This window comes from Chaetodon trifascialis, chromosome 17, assembly GCF_039877785.1.
Source record: "Chaetodon trifascialis isolate fChaTrf1 chromosome 17, fChaTrf1.hap1, whole genome shotgun sequence".
NCBI classification, from domain to species: Eukaryota; Metazoa; Chordata; class Actinopteri; order Chaetodontiformes; family Chaetodontidae; genus Chaetodon; species Chaetodon trifascialis.
In genome coordinates this window covers 19,953,624-19,973,010 of record NC_092072.1, presented here as the reverse complement: position 1 = coordinate 19,973,010, position 19,387 = coordinate 19,953,624, and the positions used below count along the sequence as shown (strand labels likewise).

The following is a 19,387-nucleotide window of genomic DNA, read 5'->3' as shown; positions in this document are numbered from 1 at the left end:
TAGATATTGTATGTATGCATAGATATCAAAATTTAACATGAGAGATTTTGCACCAGTGAGTTAGACAATGCTTCATCAGAAACGCTAAGTGGAATTATAGCATGTAGTGGTCAAGTAGCATTAAGCCTGTTATTGCAACTTGTGATGGCTCAAGACCTTACTAAGGCACTTCAATCCTTTCATTTGTCTCCTTTCTGTAGTTTTCTGGGGGGGGTTTCATTGCTCAAACTGTCTATGAACTACTTGGGATGTGGGACTGGGTCAGGAAATACCAATGTGGAAGGCAGTGGCTCTCCTTAGGATTCCTCTGGCTGGGAGGCCCTCTCTGACTGGCCAGTCTGGAATCTGCAGAAAGGAGGAAACAGGTCAGCTAATGCACCTAGTGATCCCTCTCATCAGACTGCTGCAACCTTTCAAAGGCAGGGAGAGAGAGACAGAAACAGAGAACCAAATACCATTTTTTCCCAGAGAGGAACTCGGGCTCAGCATTCCTGGCATTGCCACTGGCCTCCAAACAATCCATACTCTATTCTGTGTGTGCTGGGAGAGTGAATGGACACAGTGTGAGGCTCACAGGCCCAGTTTGCCCAACGAAGGGAGAACAGCCAATGTTGCCGGCACACTCAGAGCACCGGACCCGGCCCAGCCTCCGTCCCCAGCCGCTAAGCCAAACACTGGCATGTCTGAGACGGCACTGTTGAGCCACTGCACAGGCCCGACCACTGCTGAAAACACACTCCAGAAAATAAACAGGCCGGGGCCCAAGAAGAGCAAATATTTGATCAATCAGAGAAAGGGGAAAAAGGATGAATGTGCAGAGGTGGTGGAGGAGAGAGAGGAGAGAAGGGAGGTGAGGATGGCTGAAGATGAAACTAAACTAAACTCAGCTAAACCACCCCTATGCTCCTGCACTCTCTCTGCTACGGGGGAATGGAGAGGGCAGATGGCAGGTTAACAAGGGGGATGCATTCTGATCATCTCATTAACAAGCATAATGCCCCCCTCATCCCCCTTAAATGGCCGACTGCCTGTGTTCACACCTGAGCCACTGATGAAGGCCTGAGATGTGGTTGAAAGCCCCAGAAAAAGCTAGCGAGTGGACCTTCAATTGAGATGATTTTGATTTCCAAACTACTGCTTCTAATATCAAGAATGAACATACATACTCAACTGATAAAGGCCGCAAGATGTGGATGAAAGTGCCAAAAAAAAAAATGGACCTTCAGTTTTGTTTTTGCTTAAAGTTCCTGAAATGCGGTGAATCTTCGCTCTCAGACAGGAGCAACTAAAGACTGGGAAAGTTGATGAATGCTCCAAAAACACATGTTTGGAACATTCCACAGGTAAACAGGTTCATTGGTAACAGGTGATAGTATCATGATTGGGTATGAAAGGGGCATCCTGGAAAGGCTCAGTCGTTCACAAGAGAGGGTGGAGCAAGGTTCACCACTTTGTGAACATGTGATTGTATAAAAGAGATTACATGGACTCAAGAAAAATCCAGACTTTTTGGATTTGGGGTTGTAGCTGTTGTAGAGCTATGGTGTTTATTTTATGTTAATAATAAGCATTATTTCAGAGTGATGGAGATCACTGACAAGTGTTCAATGAACCAGTATCTTCTCTTGTATCTGAAATCCAACTCTCTCTATTGGAGTACGGACTGGTTTGAAACACGCTTCCAACCATCAAATTAAATTCAATAATATCTAATAACATAACATCACACATAAACAACAAGGGACAGAAACTCATGTGTTTGTGTTTGTCAAGCTGCAAATAGGTCAATCATTTAGACAGAGAGCAGTGATTATGACTCAGCTAATCTGAGTGAGTCACTGTGTGGGAGCTGACACGCAGGTAACACCTCCCCATCTTCTCTCACATGCTTCTTCTGTTTGCCAAATGATATGAACACTGATACTAACTCATCACCATCAGCCACGGCTGTTTATTTTGTAACATGAGCATATCTTTAAAGAGGAAATAAGAAAGGTATCCACCCTAAAAAATAGAGGTAGGCATGACTAGAAACAGGCAACAATTTGATCATAACAAACCATTTAGGGTTTAGTCACACTTAACTGAGACCCTCACCAGTAAGCTGCTTGTTAATTAGCCTAAAGTGTTTGCAAACCTTTTTATTGTCTCAATTATGCAGTTGAGGAGGAAATAATCTCCGCATTCTTCACAGCTCAGTGTGTTTTGGAGTTCAATAGTTAGGTGTTTTAGAAAATATGCTAATTCATTACTTGCTCACATGCCTGTGCCTTAAGTGTGGAGCTTAATTTGCTTATTTTAGCGTCAAGACTTAAAGCAGGAGACAACAGTTGCCACTGTTTGGAGCCATGAAGATATTAGTTTAGTTTAGTTTAGCACAAAGGCTAGATGGAGGGGGAAATGCTCAGCCTGGCTCAATCCAAAGTTCAGCAAGACTTAGGTTGAAACACTGTACGGCTGGTCACTGTGCTAAATTGTTGCACAGATAGTCAGTGGTAACGGCGTGCTGTGAATTACTGGATATTAAATGTTCATCTGGAATTTTCTGTTCATTTGCATGTGATATGCTGCTTAAGTTTCTTAAAGTGGGCTGAAGTAGCATAACATATGGCATGGTTAAGCTGCATTTAAGTCAAAATAACGTAGCAAGAGTAACACCTTCCATTCATATATTTTATCTATTACTTCCCCCAGCTCCTATACGTCTCTATCCGCGGGATGTCTCTCCTTTATACTCACTCTGTATTGAGTGATTTGTCAGACTGTTATTTGGGGTGCTTTAACTGTGTGCTCTCCCTCATGTCTCTCCCACTCTGCTCTGTTTAGAACAGAGTAAGATATGTAGCCTACTGTGTGCATATGTACTGTAATGTGCCAGTGGAACATATGAGAGACTGAGCCAGTGTTGAAGTTACACCATTCACTTAGTCACTCAGTTTCACCATTGGCTGTTGCTCTTTCAAAATGAGCAGGAGTCAACATTAGTTAATGTACCATAACGATTTTGTCACTTTGGACAAAGTTAGGCTAGCTGCGAGTCTTTATGCTAAGCTAGGCTAATCACCTCTTGGCTCTAGCACTACGAACAGATATGAGTGCTACAATTCGAATTCTCCACAAGAAAGCAAATGCATGATATTTTAAATATCTTTGGTGCTCATTGCACTTCCAAGACATCACACTGTGAGACTTTGTTTTCCATAGTCTTTCATTAAAAAAAGTGAGTCTGTCGATGGTGCTTTTTTTCATCTGTTCAATCGCAGATGTCTCATGCACAGTGTGCTGTGGTCAACCTGTCTGTATTCATTTTGTGTTGCTTCATTTCAGCTGGCCCTCAAGAGCAGCAAACTAGATTTTGTGCATATGAAAATGTCGCCGTTATTACTTCAATGTGTTTCGAGGAGCGCAGTAGATTGCATATGTTGTCTGTTTACCTTATGATCATCACCAGCTGGAGTTTATAGTTTCCTCTCTCTTCGTTTACGACTTTATTCCTGGCTGTGGACGGACTGTAGGAATCCATCGTGGCTTTATCAATGAGTTAGGTCTCACACCTCATTTCTGACAGTCTGCTGCAGATTCACAGTTTCAAGTTTATTTGACATGTGAACAAAAGATGAGATTTACCTTTCCCCCAGGAGGTTTTGATGGAAACAGAAGCAGGCCTGTCCTTCTTCACCTGGGCAGATCAGATGTCATTCCTCCATGCTCACAGCAAGTCAAACTGAAGCCCCTGCCTTGTGGCTCATCCATCAACCTCCCCTGCTTCCTCCTCGGCATGGAGCCTTGATGCCATCGCCTGCTGAGCTGTATTTCATAAGGCAATATCAACACTGCCAGTGAAATGTTGCTTCTCTTTGCGAGTCTTGATATACAGCTTGTAACTCTGGTAAATCCAATTGAGGGGAAAATGAGCCCCAGTCCTAGCAGGCAGGAGGCACATGCAGTATGCTTAAAATAACACATTTTTCAACCTGATGTTTTACAAGTCAACTCACACATCTTATACCTTCCAGATTCCATCAGGAGCCTTTGATGCAAAGGGTGTCATGTGAAATCTTACACATACACACTTACCTGGATGATTTCTTTTGGGGTTTCAGAGAGAGCATATTTCATGCTCAGGAATGCCAAGCAATGAAAGATTGGGACATTTTATTGAAATCTGACTAATTCCAAATCAAGCAAACATCCATCCAAAGTTTTCCCATTTTTTATCCCCAGTTTGCGCACTCATGGTTGTCTTGGACCAAAACAAAGCTTCTTTTTGCCCATCCTGGCTGCTGTCTGTGTATCATCTGGCTGCGATTGAAATCAGCGGACAACCAGATGTGCTGAGGTGCTTTTTTTTCCCTTTTTTTTTTTTTTTGGAGAGTGAGGGGGTTTGTGAGTAATATGAAGTGGACCTCATGGGGACGCATGGTATACCTGGTCTGTGTGGTTTAGATTATTATATAACACTGTTATATAAGATGTCTGAGGCAAACTGATAAACAGGGCACACTATACAATATTAACCCTGCTGGGTGCATTGAAGGGCTGTCGGGCATGGAGGGTAATCACAGTCATTTAGGAGCAATATACAGTTCTCAAGTGGACAGCTGATGTGGTCAGCAGTGAAAATGTCTGCTCTTGTGGATTTCACTTTATGAGCCAAAGTAAGTGCCTGGCAATCAAAGCCATGAGGGATCAGAGCTCCAGTCACTTGGGCCTAAGAAGATCCATATGCCACGAGCAGAGGCCAGACTTTTCCAGGTTCCCTTCTCTGTTTTCCCATGGCCCCACAGAAGAGGAGCCTCTCGCAGTGTTAAAGGGAACAGCCTTCCCTCCCATCCTCCACACCCCTTGTTAACAGTCAGTGGCCCCATTTGGTACAGTGGCCATTAATATTTATGAGAGGAGAGCTCCTCGCAGGGGCCCAAGGGTGACAAACAGTGTGACCTTTCAGTGGGCCAGTGTTTACTGTGGCTGTCAGGAAGCCGGTCGGGTAAGGGAAGAGTGCACCCCCGCCCATCTTCCTCTAAAGCAAATGAAAAGCAGGCTGGTGTTTGGCCTGAGCAGATGTTGGAATTAAGCATATAGTTTTTGCTTTTCGATGAAGCCCTGACATTGACTTCAGCAGCTGTGTGGAAGCGTGTGAGATGAAATCATCCATTACAAATTAAGAAAACCCTCTGTGCCATTTCAAGACGTGACATTTCCATTCAGCAAATCTTTCCCAAATTGTGTCGTGCGCTCACACGGTGTCTCTTTTTGTTTATAGTCTACACCCTCAGTGGTCTGGGACTCTCTCTTAAAAATACAGTTCATTATGTTCAGTCTGGGAGTGACTCAACAGAATTTGGTGCTGAGCCGTCTGTGTTCCAGCCCTTATTTGTCATGAAAACACAGGCCGAGCCTTCTCTGCAGCGTCTGTGATGTTGCCTGTAAATTATAGGTTACTCACTAATTTGTTCAAATAAAGTGGTGAGAGCAGTGGATGCACATAAGAACATTTCTGTTCTGCTTGTTTTGGAAGAATAAATTCAGCTACTGAAGGAATTACACAGTGTGTGTCAGTCCTGGAAAATTATGAGTTGCTTGACTTTGTTGATTGATTCATCACTGAGCTGGCCTTTATGGGGAGTCTGGTGAGATTTCATTTCTGTCCAATTGACCTAGAATTTGAAATTACAGAATAAAAAGTTGACCTGCATTGGTTTCTCTGTAGTTTCATAGTAGTAAACTGTCATTTTATTCTCTTTGTGACTACAGGAACAGGATTCAAAGTTCTTCCACATGTTTCACAAGCTCTTGTATTATAAAGTGGAATAGACCGTACACTTAAAATGTCTCTTCATGTGCATTTAAGGGACACTGTTCAGTTCATCTTAGTGAGAAAAGATGGAATTGGAGCAATTTTCTTGAGTAAATCTACTCAAAATCTGAGTTTAACAATTCATTCTTCAAATAGCAGTTGAGAAGACTATCTACCACAAGGTCCATTTAGCAGCTGGTCTGGAGCATTTGATCACATCAGTATATGTCATAGAATTTGAGATGTTCAAAATGTTGAGCCATTGCAGTATAAATTATAATCCATACAATTTTCAGTTCCGCTGAGATTATTATCTGAGATGCTGTTTCCAAGATCAACATCAGATTCTGACTGCTCAAACTTTACTGAGCATGAATCACATGGGTTTGATAATAGCAGCATCAAGCCCGAGTGGGCAAGCCTAGGGTGAATACATGTGCTAAGAGTTTTGTTGATACTAGATTTTTATACTTTCACATAAATGTCTTGAATTTTCGCTCTTTCTAATAGACATTGCCCAATAAATGTGTTTTTATCTCATTTTGTGGTACAGAAAAATGCACCAAAAGCCAAGGTGAATGCAAAGCTTTTATTGCCCTCTGTATGGCACAGGCAGCGTCTGTGCATTTCAGGACAACAAATAAACATCACCATGGTGAAGCCTTCTCTGAATATCCACAGATCCTCCAAATAGAAATCTTGTGAGTTCCTGGGAATCGTTTGCTAACGACATGATGATGGATGGAGCAATGCCACCCAGTCCAGTAAAACAGCTTTATGAGAAAACTTTAGCACCACTTCCTTCATTCTTCAGCTGTAAAGACTGAAATTAGTTTAAATCCAATTCAATCATTCTTGAACAGAAGAATTTTATTTGTTTTTATTACATCTCAATCACAGATTTTTGCACATGTGGTACTTTCATGGAAGTTAATTTGGATGGTGGTAGCTGACACTGGGAAAGTGTAGTTTTTGTCTTTGATATAGAATATGTTTTTTGATTTGTTGACTTCCCCTTTGATTTCCCCTAAACTCCACCTCCCATTATAAAAACGTCTTCCTTTAAGTATGCGCTCTGAAGTTCACTGCGTTCATGTGTGTTTGACAAGATTCAGCCACCCATGCAGCATCTCATCTGAGGACAAATTTGTTTTTTCTATTACAATCTCCCCAGGCAGCCAATATACCCAGATAAGGAGCTGAGAGTTGACAACAGTGAACAGTTTGTTGCACTGGAGACCACTCTTGGCTCTGTGCTCATCCTGACCCTTCCCATCATCCCCCAGGAGGTATCAGTCACCGCTAAAGACGACATACCCAAAATCTAATCAGCTGACATGCAAACCTACTGCATCCCTGAACAACATGTGCACTGTGATCGTCAGACAGAGATTACTCTTCACAGCAGACTGACACAGAACAGAGAGAAAAAATGATAACGGAACCTTTTGAGCTCCAATGGCTATGGTGGGAGTCAAACCCTGAATGGCCCACCCACGTAGAAGAGTGGGGGGTGAGAAGGCCAAGCTGCTGAGAGCTGGTGTGCGCTGTGGAACGCTATGAACCACAGTGCTTACCACGGTGTCAGATTTATCTGTGGTATTTGTCCAGGAAAAACAAAACTGTGGCCACCTTGCTTTAAATCTAAGGTGCGTGACTTAGAAAACCCTTCAGCGTGTACTTTTTATGTAAAAACAAGACTTAGCGTCTACAGCCACACTAGCCGCTCTGTGAGGCTGTACATTGGCAGAGAAGGAAAAGAGTTGAATGCTAATGTTAGCATCCTACCGCGTTCACAATCTTAGTTTAGCATGCTAACTTTTGCTAGTTAGCACTACCTACAGAGTACAGCTGAGGCTGATGGGAATATCATTAGCTTTGGAGGTTTTTGACATGATGATGGTGCTAGAGGGAAAATGAAGGGATCATCACAACTATTACAATGAATCTTGAGAAGGGCATGAGTGTCCCAATTTCATGGTAATCCAACCCATATTTGTTGAGCTTTTTCAGTCTCGGCCGAAGTGGTGGAGCAACTGACTGACATTACCATCCATAAAGCCATGCAGCCAGTGTGGCTAAATTGTCAGTTTCATTGAGATTAATCTTGAGCAAATTAACCCTCCGCACATTTACAGCTTGCTATACTTTGTTAATTAATATTCGACATTTCCAGAGTATTCCTCACAGCTCTCTGGTTGACTCTTGAGGTCTGGCCACCAGGCACTGAAATCAGTGGTTTGTTAAAGATTTGACAAGCTCTGTCTCAGTTGTGACTTTAATGTGTGTTTATTCCAGTGGAACTCTCCAGGGGTGTCATATGTTTCCTTGAGTGTATCTGTAGCAGTGTGGAGACAAGTCTGACAGCTAACCCAGGGAGGGAAATTTCCCCTGTCGCATTTATATCACATCCCCTTAATCATTCTGACAGACACTTTCCTTCCAAATGAACTTCAATAAAATCAGTGAGCACTTCACTCAAGTGTTCCAGCATTGTAAATGCTTTCTGTCTCTGTCAAGGGCAATAGTGAGCAGGTGTGCCCCAGCTATATTTCATGCTCAACTAAATCTCAAGAAGTCATCCCCCATGCAAAAGTCATTTGGATAAAATGTCATTGCAGAAGAAATGTTGGTCTAACTGAGGATGAAATACTGAACTGTTGATTATCCAGGATATGAAGCACTGGAATGCATCATTACATTTGCTGAAAAGCCAGCAAGCCCATTTCACCACCTGGTCCTCAGCTGCCCCCTAAGAGCTCAACTCATCCAAGACAAGCAACAGCAGTCTCCCCTCGCTGAAAGAGGCCAAGGAAACCCCTTGTCGGATGCACAAGTGGAAGGAAATGGCTAATGTATAGGGCTCAGACTCAGGGGAATCCTTCTCTGGGAGCGGGGGGGGGGGAATGCACGGGGCTTGAACAAGTAATTGTTTGTGTCAGGCCAGTTGGTGTCTGGCTGATGGAACACAGACAACACACTGAGGAGTTTGTGTGATGAAGAAAGATAGTGGAAGAGAGACGCAGGGAGATCTTTCGAGACACAGAAACTGAGACAGTGAGATACAGGGAATGGAGATAGAGTTTGCATTCATGACGCACATCCCCAGACTAATTTGAGTCAACTGGAGCATAAAACAGTTTGTCCTTATCTTACTTCTAGGAACTTTGGAGAAAGTGCAAAGAAAGACCAATGTACCACATCTTTCAATTTTTGACATTTTTTAATGATTTAGAAACAAATACCCTGACCCTGGATATAGAAACGTACAGTAACCTGGATAAAAAAGTTTCAAAAACAATTCTTACATAGCAACTACTATAAAGACATTGGTCAGTTTCAGGCACTTGGAACCACATACAGTCTTTGCTTGTCGTGCTACACAAGGAAGTATTTCTTTGGTCCTTTTTCCCTCCGAGTCAGGTCAGTTGTAACCACAGACAGAACAAAAAACAGCTTTCTGGTTTCATAACAAGTATTTACATTTCATTAAAGACCCAATGCAAGTCTCCATCTGACAAGAAACAGAACTAGCAAAGTTCCTCTGTCACATATCAACCCTTCATATTTTGCCACACATGCCCACATTGGCTATGAAACAACATCAGAATTAAAAAAAAAAAAAGGTATAACTGTGATGGCTCGAATGAGATTTTTTTTTACAGCAGTATTAATCAATATAACTTAGTGGAATGGTTTTGATATAAGATTTGTCAAAAAAAAGATACATTAGTTCCTTTTTGTCCAGGATGGGCGTCAAACCAAAAAAGGCCCGTTGCTACAGAGGTACCGAGCACTCAAATGAATGTTCAGCTTCCATTAATGTAAAGTAAAAAAAACGAAAGCTCTCCAGACACCTAAAAGTCTTTGCTCAACTGCAAGGCAGCCACGTTTGATAGGAGCTACTGCATGTAGCCATGGGGGACTGAACTTGTGCCACATAGTAATTGCTGAAGTTGACATCTCTGACATAGGGAGCAGGCTGGTAGTAGCAGGTGATGTTGGACAGGGCAGGGATAGCGTTCTGTTCAGCCATAACACGCAGCGCCAGAGCAGAAATAAGTGCCAGTGTCTGTCTGCGCTCGTGGCCCATCAGACAAACAGTGCTTTCGTCCACCACTTGCCTCAGCGTGACCAGGTACTCATAGCGCTTGTGTTCTATGCCCGCAAAGTGGTTCTGCAAATACGCCTCCAGTTTCCTCTGCTGCTCGCTTATGTCAGGGAAGTCGATGAAGAAGCGCGAGCACATGTAGCGCTGCATCTGTTTCATTTGAGACTCAGAGGAAGGCCGGAAGCCACGTACCAGCAGGTGGCAGTACTTGAGCAGCCCACCACCCCGGATCTCTTCTGGGCTGCGGGTCGCGATAGTCCTGGAGAGAAGGTGGCCCAGAGCTTCCTCAAAGTCTCCGTACATGCTCTCCCCCTGCACTGTAGGGTGGAAGGTCTCGGACATGGCCGTCTCCGAGCAGCGATCGAAGAGCAGCAACGAGTCCAGAGTGATCTGGAAGGAGTCGACACTGAACTCAAACTGCCTTCTCAGGGAGTCCACAAACTTCAGTTCCACGTTCTTGCCGGTGTTGTTGGACAGCGAGATGAGGCTCCAGCGGTCTGTCTCATTGCAAACTTTGACCAGTTTCTGCACGTACGCTTCCTTCAGGGCAAGGGCTGTGATTCGGTTCCTGCACACCCCCTCAGGCAAGAAATCCACCAGGCAGTCCAGCACCACGTCCTTCACCAAACGGAAGGTTTTGTCATCAGTGAGACTCAGGCCAAAAATCAGGTCCAGGTCTTTGTAGCCAAGGCCATTGTCCTGGTGAAGCACGTGGCTGGCTGCTGAGCCGTTCAGCTTGACATCACGTACTACCACACCCCGCTCCTCCAGTCGAGCCCTGACCACCTGAAAGATATAGAGATGGAGGAAAAACTAAGAAATGGATATTCCCAAAAAGATAACAGTCAGAAGAGGCTGACACAGAGCACACATGTACAACATCTGTATACATTGTGACATTTAACTCTATTCCGTACACAATATCTATGACATGTCTGTCCATCGGAGGATGGAGAGGGATCCATCTTCTGTTGCTCCTCCTGAGTATTCTTCCATTTTTCCCCCCATTAAAGGGTGTTTTTTTTGGGGGGGGGGGTCCTTATGCAAATCCAGGGTCTAAGGACAATGGGTGTCTGCTGCAGAGATTGTAAAGCCCCTTGCGGCAAATTGTGATTTGTGATTCTGAGCTAGAATAAAGTGGACTTGACTACACGCAAAAGGGGAGTTTTACATGTAAAATAAAGAGAGCCTGAGGTGCTGTCATTTGAACATAACACAGCATGAGGGGAACAAATTCAATTTAATGACAGTAATAACAGAAAGCAAATCGAATTCATTCAGGTTGATGGCTGAACAAAGGGTGGAGAAAATTAATAACAACATCACAAGCTTAGTATGAATTTAAAAAAAAATAGCTTTTCATACATTGATGGATGTGTATGTGCTTACGTCTCACAAGCTAGTGGCAACACAAATACCAATGACTCTCTAAATTATACTGTGTGATAAATGGAGGCATTTAGTCAAACATTTCTTGACCTCTTGAATTTTGAAGTAAAAATGTGTTTTTATAAGAAGCCAGTTTATATTTAAAAAAAGCTGCAGGGTTAATTGCAGGTAAATGCAGAGGCTACATGCAGAGTCATGGAGTGCCAGTGGCAGATTCCTGAAGCAGGCAGACTTTCAGTATCCCACTTGAAGACACTTAGTCAACAAAGTGGCTGCTTATAGGCTGTGATCTTCCACTGAGAGGATGGTATTATTTACCATGACCGATCCTGCTGCCTGAGTGTGACAATGCCATACATGCTGTTCAGCACACCCCTAATGCTGAATGCCTGATTTAGACTTATCTCTTCATATGTGAGGCACAAGCAACATCAGCACAACAGAGATAAACGGTGGAAATGACAAGTCAGTGCGTGTCTGCTGTAAGAGGCCCTGAACTTCAAAAAAGAACAGCTCAGCTGTGAACTTTTAAACTTATGGCCCATGATCGTATTGAGAAAACATGACCATATTGCTGTCATCTAAACACTCTTTGGCAAGGAAAAACACCACCATGTTGCACTGCTGTGATGTTTGGGCAAACTGCTGAGCTCCAGACAGCTGAGATGTTTATGCTTCCTGTCTGTTGCATCACTCAAATGACACAAAGAGGAGAAAAACAGCCAAACAAGGCCAATTCTGAAGAAATCCAAAACACAGCTGTTCGGTACAAAAAAAACTCTCATTGAGCCACACTGTCCTGCCGTCTGTCAGTAAATGTAGACAGACATCTATCCACCAGGTAATCCTATAACTGTTTATTTCAGAGACTGAGATACTGACAGTATTATGTTTGATCTTGGTTTCAAATAACAAATCCCTTTTTAGTGGTGCTCTGCTATCTACTATCTCTACTCTCTATCTGATATTCTTATATATTTTGTTGTTGTTGGTACTGACTAAAGCCACGAAAACCACAAGAAGATTAAAGGAAGTAAGACGAGGAAGGTATTTTTTGATGTTGCAATGTATTTTCTCTCCTTTTGGTTTCACCTGTTTTACAGTAACTTCTTCAACTTCCTCATAGTCCGGAGTTCAACATTCCTCATTTGCTTTCTTTCCAATGCAAGACCGATTTTTATATGTGTGCATTAAGGAACAAGAAAGGCAAGGCGAAGGCAGCACATCACTCCAGCTTTGTATGGTGAAATCACACAGGGTTTCACAGGGCACTGGACAACACTGCAGAAGGGATTCTTTAACCATCCAGCGAGGGAAACCCACAGCAGTATTTGCTCTGACCTCACACTTAAACAGTTGGTCCAAGTTAACAGCACGCCATAATCTGCCTGTCTGGGGGTCCTGAACGGAGCATATGAGGAAACACAGCTCTGCCACCCCCACCTTCCCCGTCCTTCAGCACTCATAAAACAGGCTAGAACATTTCCCACATGACGCACGAGCACCTGGTGAGCCGAGCGGAGGGAGACACTTCCGCCGACGTTCGAGCAAAAAAGCCTTGTAAAAAGAGCCGCAAACACACCAGACGGTCTGGTGTTGACAACGCCTTGGCGACACATAACAGTCTCTCCACTTTCCTTCTCCAGTCTCAATCGTTTCCTTGAGTATTTCATTTAAACTGCGGCCTGAATGTGTTTTTATTATGGCAGTTTGAAATGACCCAGCCATTTACCAGCCCATAGTCCCCTGGACGCCAATGAGAGCTCTGGGCAGTGATTCAGATGATCCCTCTGCCAAGGAAATGGCGACGGCGAGTGAGGAGTTATGAGTCCCTGACCTTCGCATTCACTCCAAAACTAACCCAGCCAGTCAGTCGTACAGTAGCTTGGCAGGCAGCGGGGGATGATGATGGTTTTTCCTCTGATTTGAAAAGCTTCCTTGAATTTCCAGGGCACGGGTGGTCATTTCACCTGCGTGCTTAGACCAGAGTGAGTCACGGGCTGAAACGTGACGCTATTACACCACTGTGAGAGGGATGTTTTCAGTGAAGGAATTGTTTATCTGCTTCAAGCGTTCAAAGACATTTTAATGTCTTCAACACCTAAAAAAAACTTTATTTAACGGGATTTCATCAAAGGAACCCATCTGGAGAAACTTTTGTTGTATTTGATTCGTGAGCCAAGATAAAACTTGTGACAGGGAGAGGTATGGTGAGAACAGTCATCCTCTTCATATACTGTATGTGAGAGCTGCAATAGTGTCTTTGGATTTAATAGTAGAATCAAGTTATTCCCCACATTGCTGAGTGCCCCTGTAGCCCAAGGGCCCCTAAATGACCATAACCAGGATGATAAATACTAAGATCACAAGCCCATGTCCCCCGAATATACCCACTGCACCCTAATTTTTTAAATTATTCAGATTTTTCATGTTTTATTTATTCAGGTAAGAGTATAATTTTATTTTTTGTTAAATGTATTTCACAACAACAACTGTTTCAAAGGAGGATGCTGAGCCATTTATTGGCATCTTTATCTTTTGTTAGTCTAAAGGTGGTCATATTTAAAGAATACAGATTATAAATACAGGTCGTGTATAGGTTTCAGTTTCATCAATGAGAAATCCAGTCAAAGAGATACTATCAGCACTGCACTGTCTGAGCTGAAGCCATGACAACAAAGTACATTAAAGGAAGTAAGATGAGGAAGGCATTTTTTGATGTTGCAATTTCGTTTTGGCTTCACCTGCTGTCCTTTACAGTAATCTCTTCAGCTTCCTCTTTGTCAGGAATTCAACGTTTCTCAACGTTTCTTGAGAAAACCCATTTCAGATCCGTGCATTAAGGAGCAAGATGAAGTCTAGCGTGTTTAGCTGGGGGGAAACAGCTAAAACATCCCTGAACTGCAGAAAACTTGAACGCAAATTGTCTAATGAACATCATCAGTCTAAACTGAATGCTCGCAGGTTACCTCCTCTAGGGAGCAATGGAGCATGTGGTGTCTTCATGTTGCTCTTTCCCAACAATAGCCTAGTGAGGAGTTGGTTTACAGCCTGGCGGGGGCCACAGAGGAGTCAGGCGACTGGTCTTCACTTACCACAGTGATACGTTGTCAAGCCTGACCCACAAGCCCAGTGTTATTACAGGCACTAATCCAGTCTCCACATTCTGCCTCAAACCCAGGCCACTTTCTCCCATCCGGAAAAGTGGAGTACTACTTCCAGTTTGGAAAAAATCAAAAGCATAATGATTAAAGCAGAGACAGGACCAATCTCAAACGTGTGCTGTAAACACAACAGTTTGATAGCCTGCAGAACTGGAATAAGAGGGTCAACTCTTGGCTGGCTAGCAAGATGATGAAGAAAAACCCATCACCACAAACCAACTCAACAAATGACAAAACTATGACACACAAGTCAGATCTCTGTGTCTACCATCATGCACATAGGGCCTCTGGAGATAGAGCCTCCAAAGGGAACATTGATGGTCATCAGCATTAAATGAAATGGAGAGCGCAGAGGTGTAAGTGACAGTAAAAGCTTTCCTTCATCGCTCCCATGGCTCACTCACAACCAGACCACAAACAGATGTTATTTAAATGTGGCGCTCAGAACCCTGACCCTAGAACCCTAACCCTAACCCGCCATGGGGGGGCTCCTCTGACCCTCTGGGAGTGCGATCCTTTGGTCACCTTACCCAGTATGTGGTGACAGCTTTGGCTCCAAAATCATCTCTATCTGCCTCAGGTAGACAGCTCTGTCTGGTGGCTAACACAAAATGACAGCAAAGGAGCAGACTGGTGGTTTCACATGTTTTAGCCCATTTACCATGAATCACGGATACCTCACATTACTGTCAACCATTTTCCAAAACATATCATCGTGGATTAGATCTGAATGTGTTTTTCCTTCCTTCCAGGCAGCCACTGGTTTCCATTCATGCCCATATGGTATGAAAATCAACTTGCAGAGACTTGAAACCTGCTTGACATATTCCATAACAGGGAACATAGCGTCTGCTTTTTTTTTTTTTTTTTTTTTTGTCAAAATAATGGTCAGACTTCTCAAATCAGTCTGTGCTAATGAAATTCACAAATGGTCAGTCGCGGCATGGAAAGCACAAAGCATATCTAATTTCTAATAAATGTCCCAAAGCATCTAAAAATTGTGGTTTTGGTTGTTTGTGATATCTTTAGCATTAGCATAGGCACCTGACAGAGCTGTCTACCTGAGACACGGAGACTGTTTCAAATGGCGGCTAAAACTGGATAGAATACGTACAATTATATCCGGAAATATTCTTTTGTTTTCATCAGCAAGTATTTGAACTACTAATTCCAACTTCACCAACAAACTTGTTTTCTTTAGAATCTCCAGCTTACAAAAAACAACTTTGGATTACTAAAATAACACAGCCCCCACGCTCGCATGTTACCCCTCAAACAGGACAGATACTGGAGACAGAGGGAAACCTTTGGTCTCATCAGATATTTGGTAACTCGTGGGTTGGTTTTCAAAAAGCTGCTTTTCTCAAAGCGTACGCTAGCCCATGGAAAGAAAAAATGCTTGGGGTCCTTGTTGCCTTCAGGACTGTAATGAAGGAAAGACATTAGTGGGGATGTTGACTGCAGATGATTGGGGCCTCGTTGATTACAGGGGCCTTTGAAATGTTGAGTCTGTGAGGGTCTTTCTTCTCCACAATTACCACAGAAAATATGAATCACTCAAGTGAAATCTGGATTACAGGCGAAGACATTTAAATAATGTCCAGGAAAATTGCAGCCCAGGCAATTGCCTTTACATTTCATTTCTGGTAGATATACTGGAACTCAGTCATTATCTCTCGCTCATTTACACGAGAGCTGTGAAGGAGCACAAGCATTAGTGAGCTAGTGGAAAACTGCAGTCATAGCGTTAGATCATCCTGACTCCTGTGTCAGTGCTAAGAGTATGAGTGATCAAATGTCCTTTTGAGTGGAATCAGCTCTGCCACAAATCCCGACTACTGCACGAATGTGTTTCAGAAAAGCAGCAGCAGTCTGTGTGTCAACACGTGGAGGACAGAAGCAAGGAGTCATTTTATCCACACTGCGAGAGCAACAAGTGAATTTCCTTTTTAGAAACATCCACTGAAAAGTGTTGATCTGAGCATGTACATACATACATGAAAAAATCTTATGTATGTGACAGCATGCGGAAAATTCTCTCAGTGCAGAGACATAATAAGACTGTAGACTACTGTACAGATAATCAGCTGATTATTAACAGGTTGATTATTACAACCCTGATTCCAAGAAAGTTGGGGCACAGTAAAACAAATAAAGAGAACATGATCATTTGCTAATCCTTGTTAACACATACTCAGTTGAAATTAGAACAAAGAGATTTGCTCATTCTGGATTTGATGCAGCAGCACGTTTGAAACAAGTTGGGACAGGAGCGACTAAAGACTGGGAAAGACGTGGAATGCTCCAAAAACACCTGTTTGGAACATTCCACAGGTAAACAGGTTCATTGGTAACAGGTGATAAGACCATCATTGGGTGTGAAAGGGGCATCCTGGAAAGGCTCAGTCGTTCACAAGCAAGGATGGAGCGAGGCTCACCACTTTGTGAACACATGATTGTATAGCATGTTACTACACAGGCTTCACTTCATAAAACAGCTGTCAGTAAACATTCTGTCTTTATTTGCAATTTGCATGGTATCCCAACTTTTTTGGAACCAGGGCTGTATCTGAAGCACAGCTTTCCACTCACTGCTAATTTACGCAACCTTGTGTGTATTGGAATGTGTGTCTCGGGGGGTGGTGTTAGACACACATGAATTTCTTCAACCTGATCCAATCTTACATTATTCAGAGCTGTTTCCATTGAAATGGCATGCCTGTGATTTGCATCGAATACACACAGTATGTTAAAAGTGTATCTCAGTCAGGAAGTGCTAAAAAAAGAAAAAAGAAGTTATGTCTGACGTAACACAATATGGACACCACAGCGAGTAAAACTAATGAAAGTTACAACCTGAAAAAAAAGGACAACTTTTATTCCCCTACTCATCATGTGCGCTCCTGGACGCTTTATTTTAGAGGTGTGATAAAGACACTCAGAGACAGTGGGATGGATGTGTGAGTCTCACCTGGACGATCTGCCGGGGCTGCACGGACAGCGTGGGGAAGTTTCCGCGGCCGTGGATCGGGACGCTCTCGCCCAGGATGGAGTCCAACCGCCGCACCTGATCCCAAGACAGCACGCTGACTCGCCGACTCTGCTCTGAGGCATCACCGGAGGACATGACGACCGGACTCGACGGGATGTCCACAGAGTGTGTAGGCGACAATACGATGAGCAGCAATCCCCCAGAAGACCCGGTGATGTGAGTGTGGATGAAGGTGTGGAAAACACAGACAGCGTCTCCTCTTCTGGGACAAGTTTCAGAAAGCTCCTAAATGCGATGAAGTGATGGGAAGTGTTTGTAGAGCATCGGACATGTCCACAGCAGAAAGTTCTAGTCCTCTGTCTTCCTCTCCGCCTCTCTGCTCAGATTAGAGCCTCCTCCGGACGCACAGCGGCTTTTTACCCAGCTGGGATTAACAGGAGCCTCCCTATTGGCTGAGCAGAGATTTATGAACGCTGCAATGTACAGACTACAATCAGCCTCCACACACGCACGCACGCACGCACACACACAGAGACGCACACACATCGACTTCCCATGCGTCAGATGACAGGTTCAAGGACTGTAGGAAATATGCTAATTACTAGTTAAGGGCTGTTAAAAGACGCAGTTCTCTGGAGCTTGGCACACGAGGCTCCAGTCGTGTGTCCCAGTCGCATGCTAAACCGGTTTTGTGCTTCAAGTATGTTGCGTGCACGCGGACACAGTTAAAATTTGAATTTTTTTATTTTTTTTTATTTTTTATTTTTGCCTATGATTGATTTTGAGCGTGTTTCAACAGTTAAACAAAGAAATGCATAAACTGGGAAAATAACAAACCGTCACCAGTGAATTCCAGATATTTCACTGTAACATAAAGTCAACCGTAAAATCATATTTATGATTGAAAAAGCAGCAGTCACACTGGAAGTTTGAAAATGAATGTAGATACTGTAAATGAAGATAAGAGCGCTCAAACACTCAGCTCATCTGTCCTTCAGGACTGTGTGAGTGAGCTTTGATGGCACACAGTCTGATTGCCACATGGGAATATCACCTTCAAACCAGGGAGAAGAACACACACAGAAAGACAAAAAATTCTCAAAATATAAGCAAAACTGCTCCAACTTTGGCACAAAAAAACGTGTTGATGTCGGATAAAAAGCTGAATGAGAAAAAAAATGTCTTCAGGGTTTTTTTTATTGCAAAAAAAAAATAAATAAAAATGTCCTTCCAAGAACAACAGCATCATTCATTTCAGCAAGTGACACCTAATGTGGAAAAAGAAGCAAAGCGTCATTACTGTAGAATGATGAAGTCTGTGTGGATGGATGGGTGGACTTAAATGTTCCATTTTATTATCAAGTAATTATTTTAACCCAAACCAGGATTTGCCACATGATAAAAGGGATTTATATTTCAACAATAACTTGTAATGGCTTTGGAGGGCGCAAACAGTCGTCCTACCAACAGTAGCGTCAGATCAGAAAATGTGCATGTGTGTCCTCAGAAGCAATCAGAGGAATAAATGTAAAAACAGATGTTGAGTTATTTCACTGGATCAGTGGAAACTTGACCTGCTGGTCAACTCAGACAGAGGTCAGGGAGGGATTCAGTTTCAAGGCAGCTCTAACGTCTGGACAAAACTTCATGATAATCCATCCAGGCATCGTTCAAACGACCAACAGACCAACACTGAGACTCGTAGAGCCATGCAATGAAAACAAGCTACTGACCAAGCAGCAGCTCAGCTTTTTCACCTGAGATTACATAACTGTTTTGACATAATGTCTCACCTCACTGATTGGGAAAGGTTTTTTTTTTAACATCGGATTGGAAAAGTACAACATCTTTTATGGCATTGTATGTTTCCATCCAAGGAAGTATGAGAAATTCTTCATGGCATAAAAAATGGCAGGTGTTTTTCCATCATGAGA

At 43.1% G+C, this 19,387-nt stretch overlaps 1 protein-coding gene across 1 annotated transcript; it reads right to left on the bottom strand.

Moving 5' to 3' along the window:
* Positions 1-9,001: 9,001 nt before the first annotated feature.
* On the bottom strand, positions 9,002-17,840 carry tent5bb (terminal nucleotidyltransferase 5Bb). Its single transcript, XM_070985341.1, has 2 exons — positions 17,433-17,840; positions 9,002-10,694 (listed from the first exon to the last, which is right to left on the bottom strand). The coding sequence occupies exons 1-2, from the start codon at positions 17,586-17,588 to the stop codon at positions 9,669-9,671; spliced, it is 1,182 nt and encodes a 393-aa protein (XP_070841442.1). The 5' UTR covers positions 17,589-17,840; the 3' UTR covers positions 9,002-9,668.
* Between the last annotated feature and the right edge of the window lie 1,547 nt (positions 17,841-19,387).

Coding starts and splice junctions, on each gene's coding strand:
- tent5bb (XM_070985341.1), bottom strand. CDS start 17,588: ATGTCCTCCGGTGATGCCTCAGAGCAGAGTCGGCGAGTCAGCGTGCTG. Junction 10,695..17,432: donor AGCCCCGGCAGATCGTCCAG/GTGAGACTCACA, acceptor TATATCTTTCAG/GTGGTCAGGGCTCGACTGGA.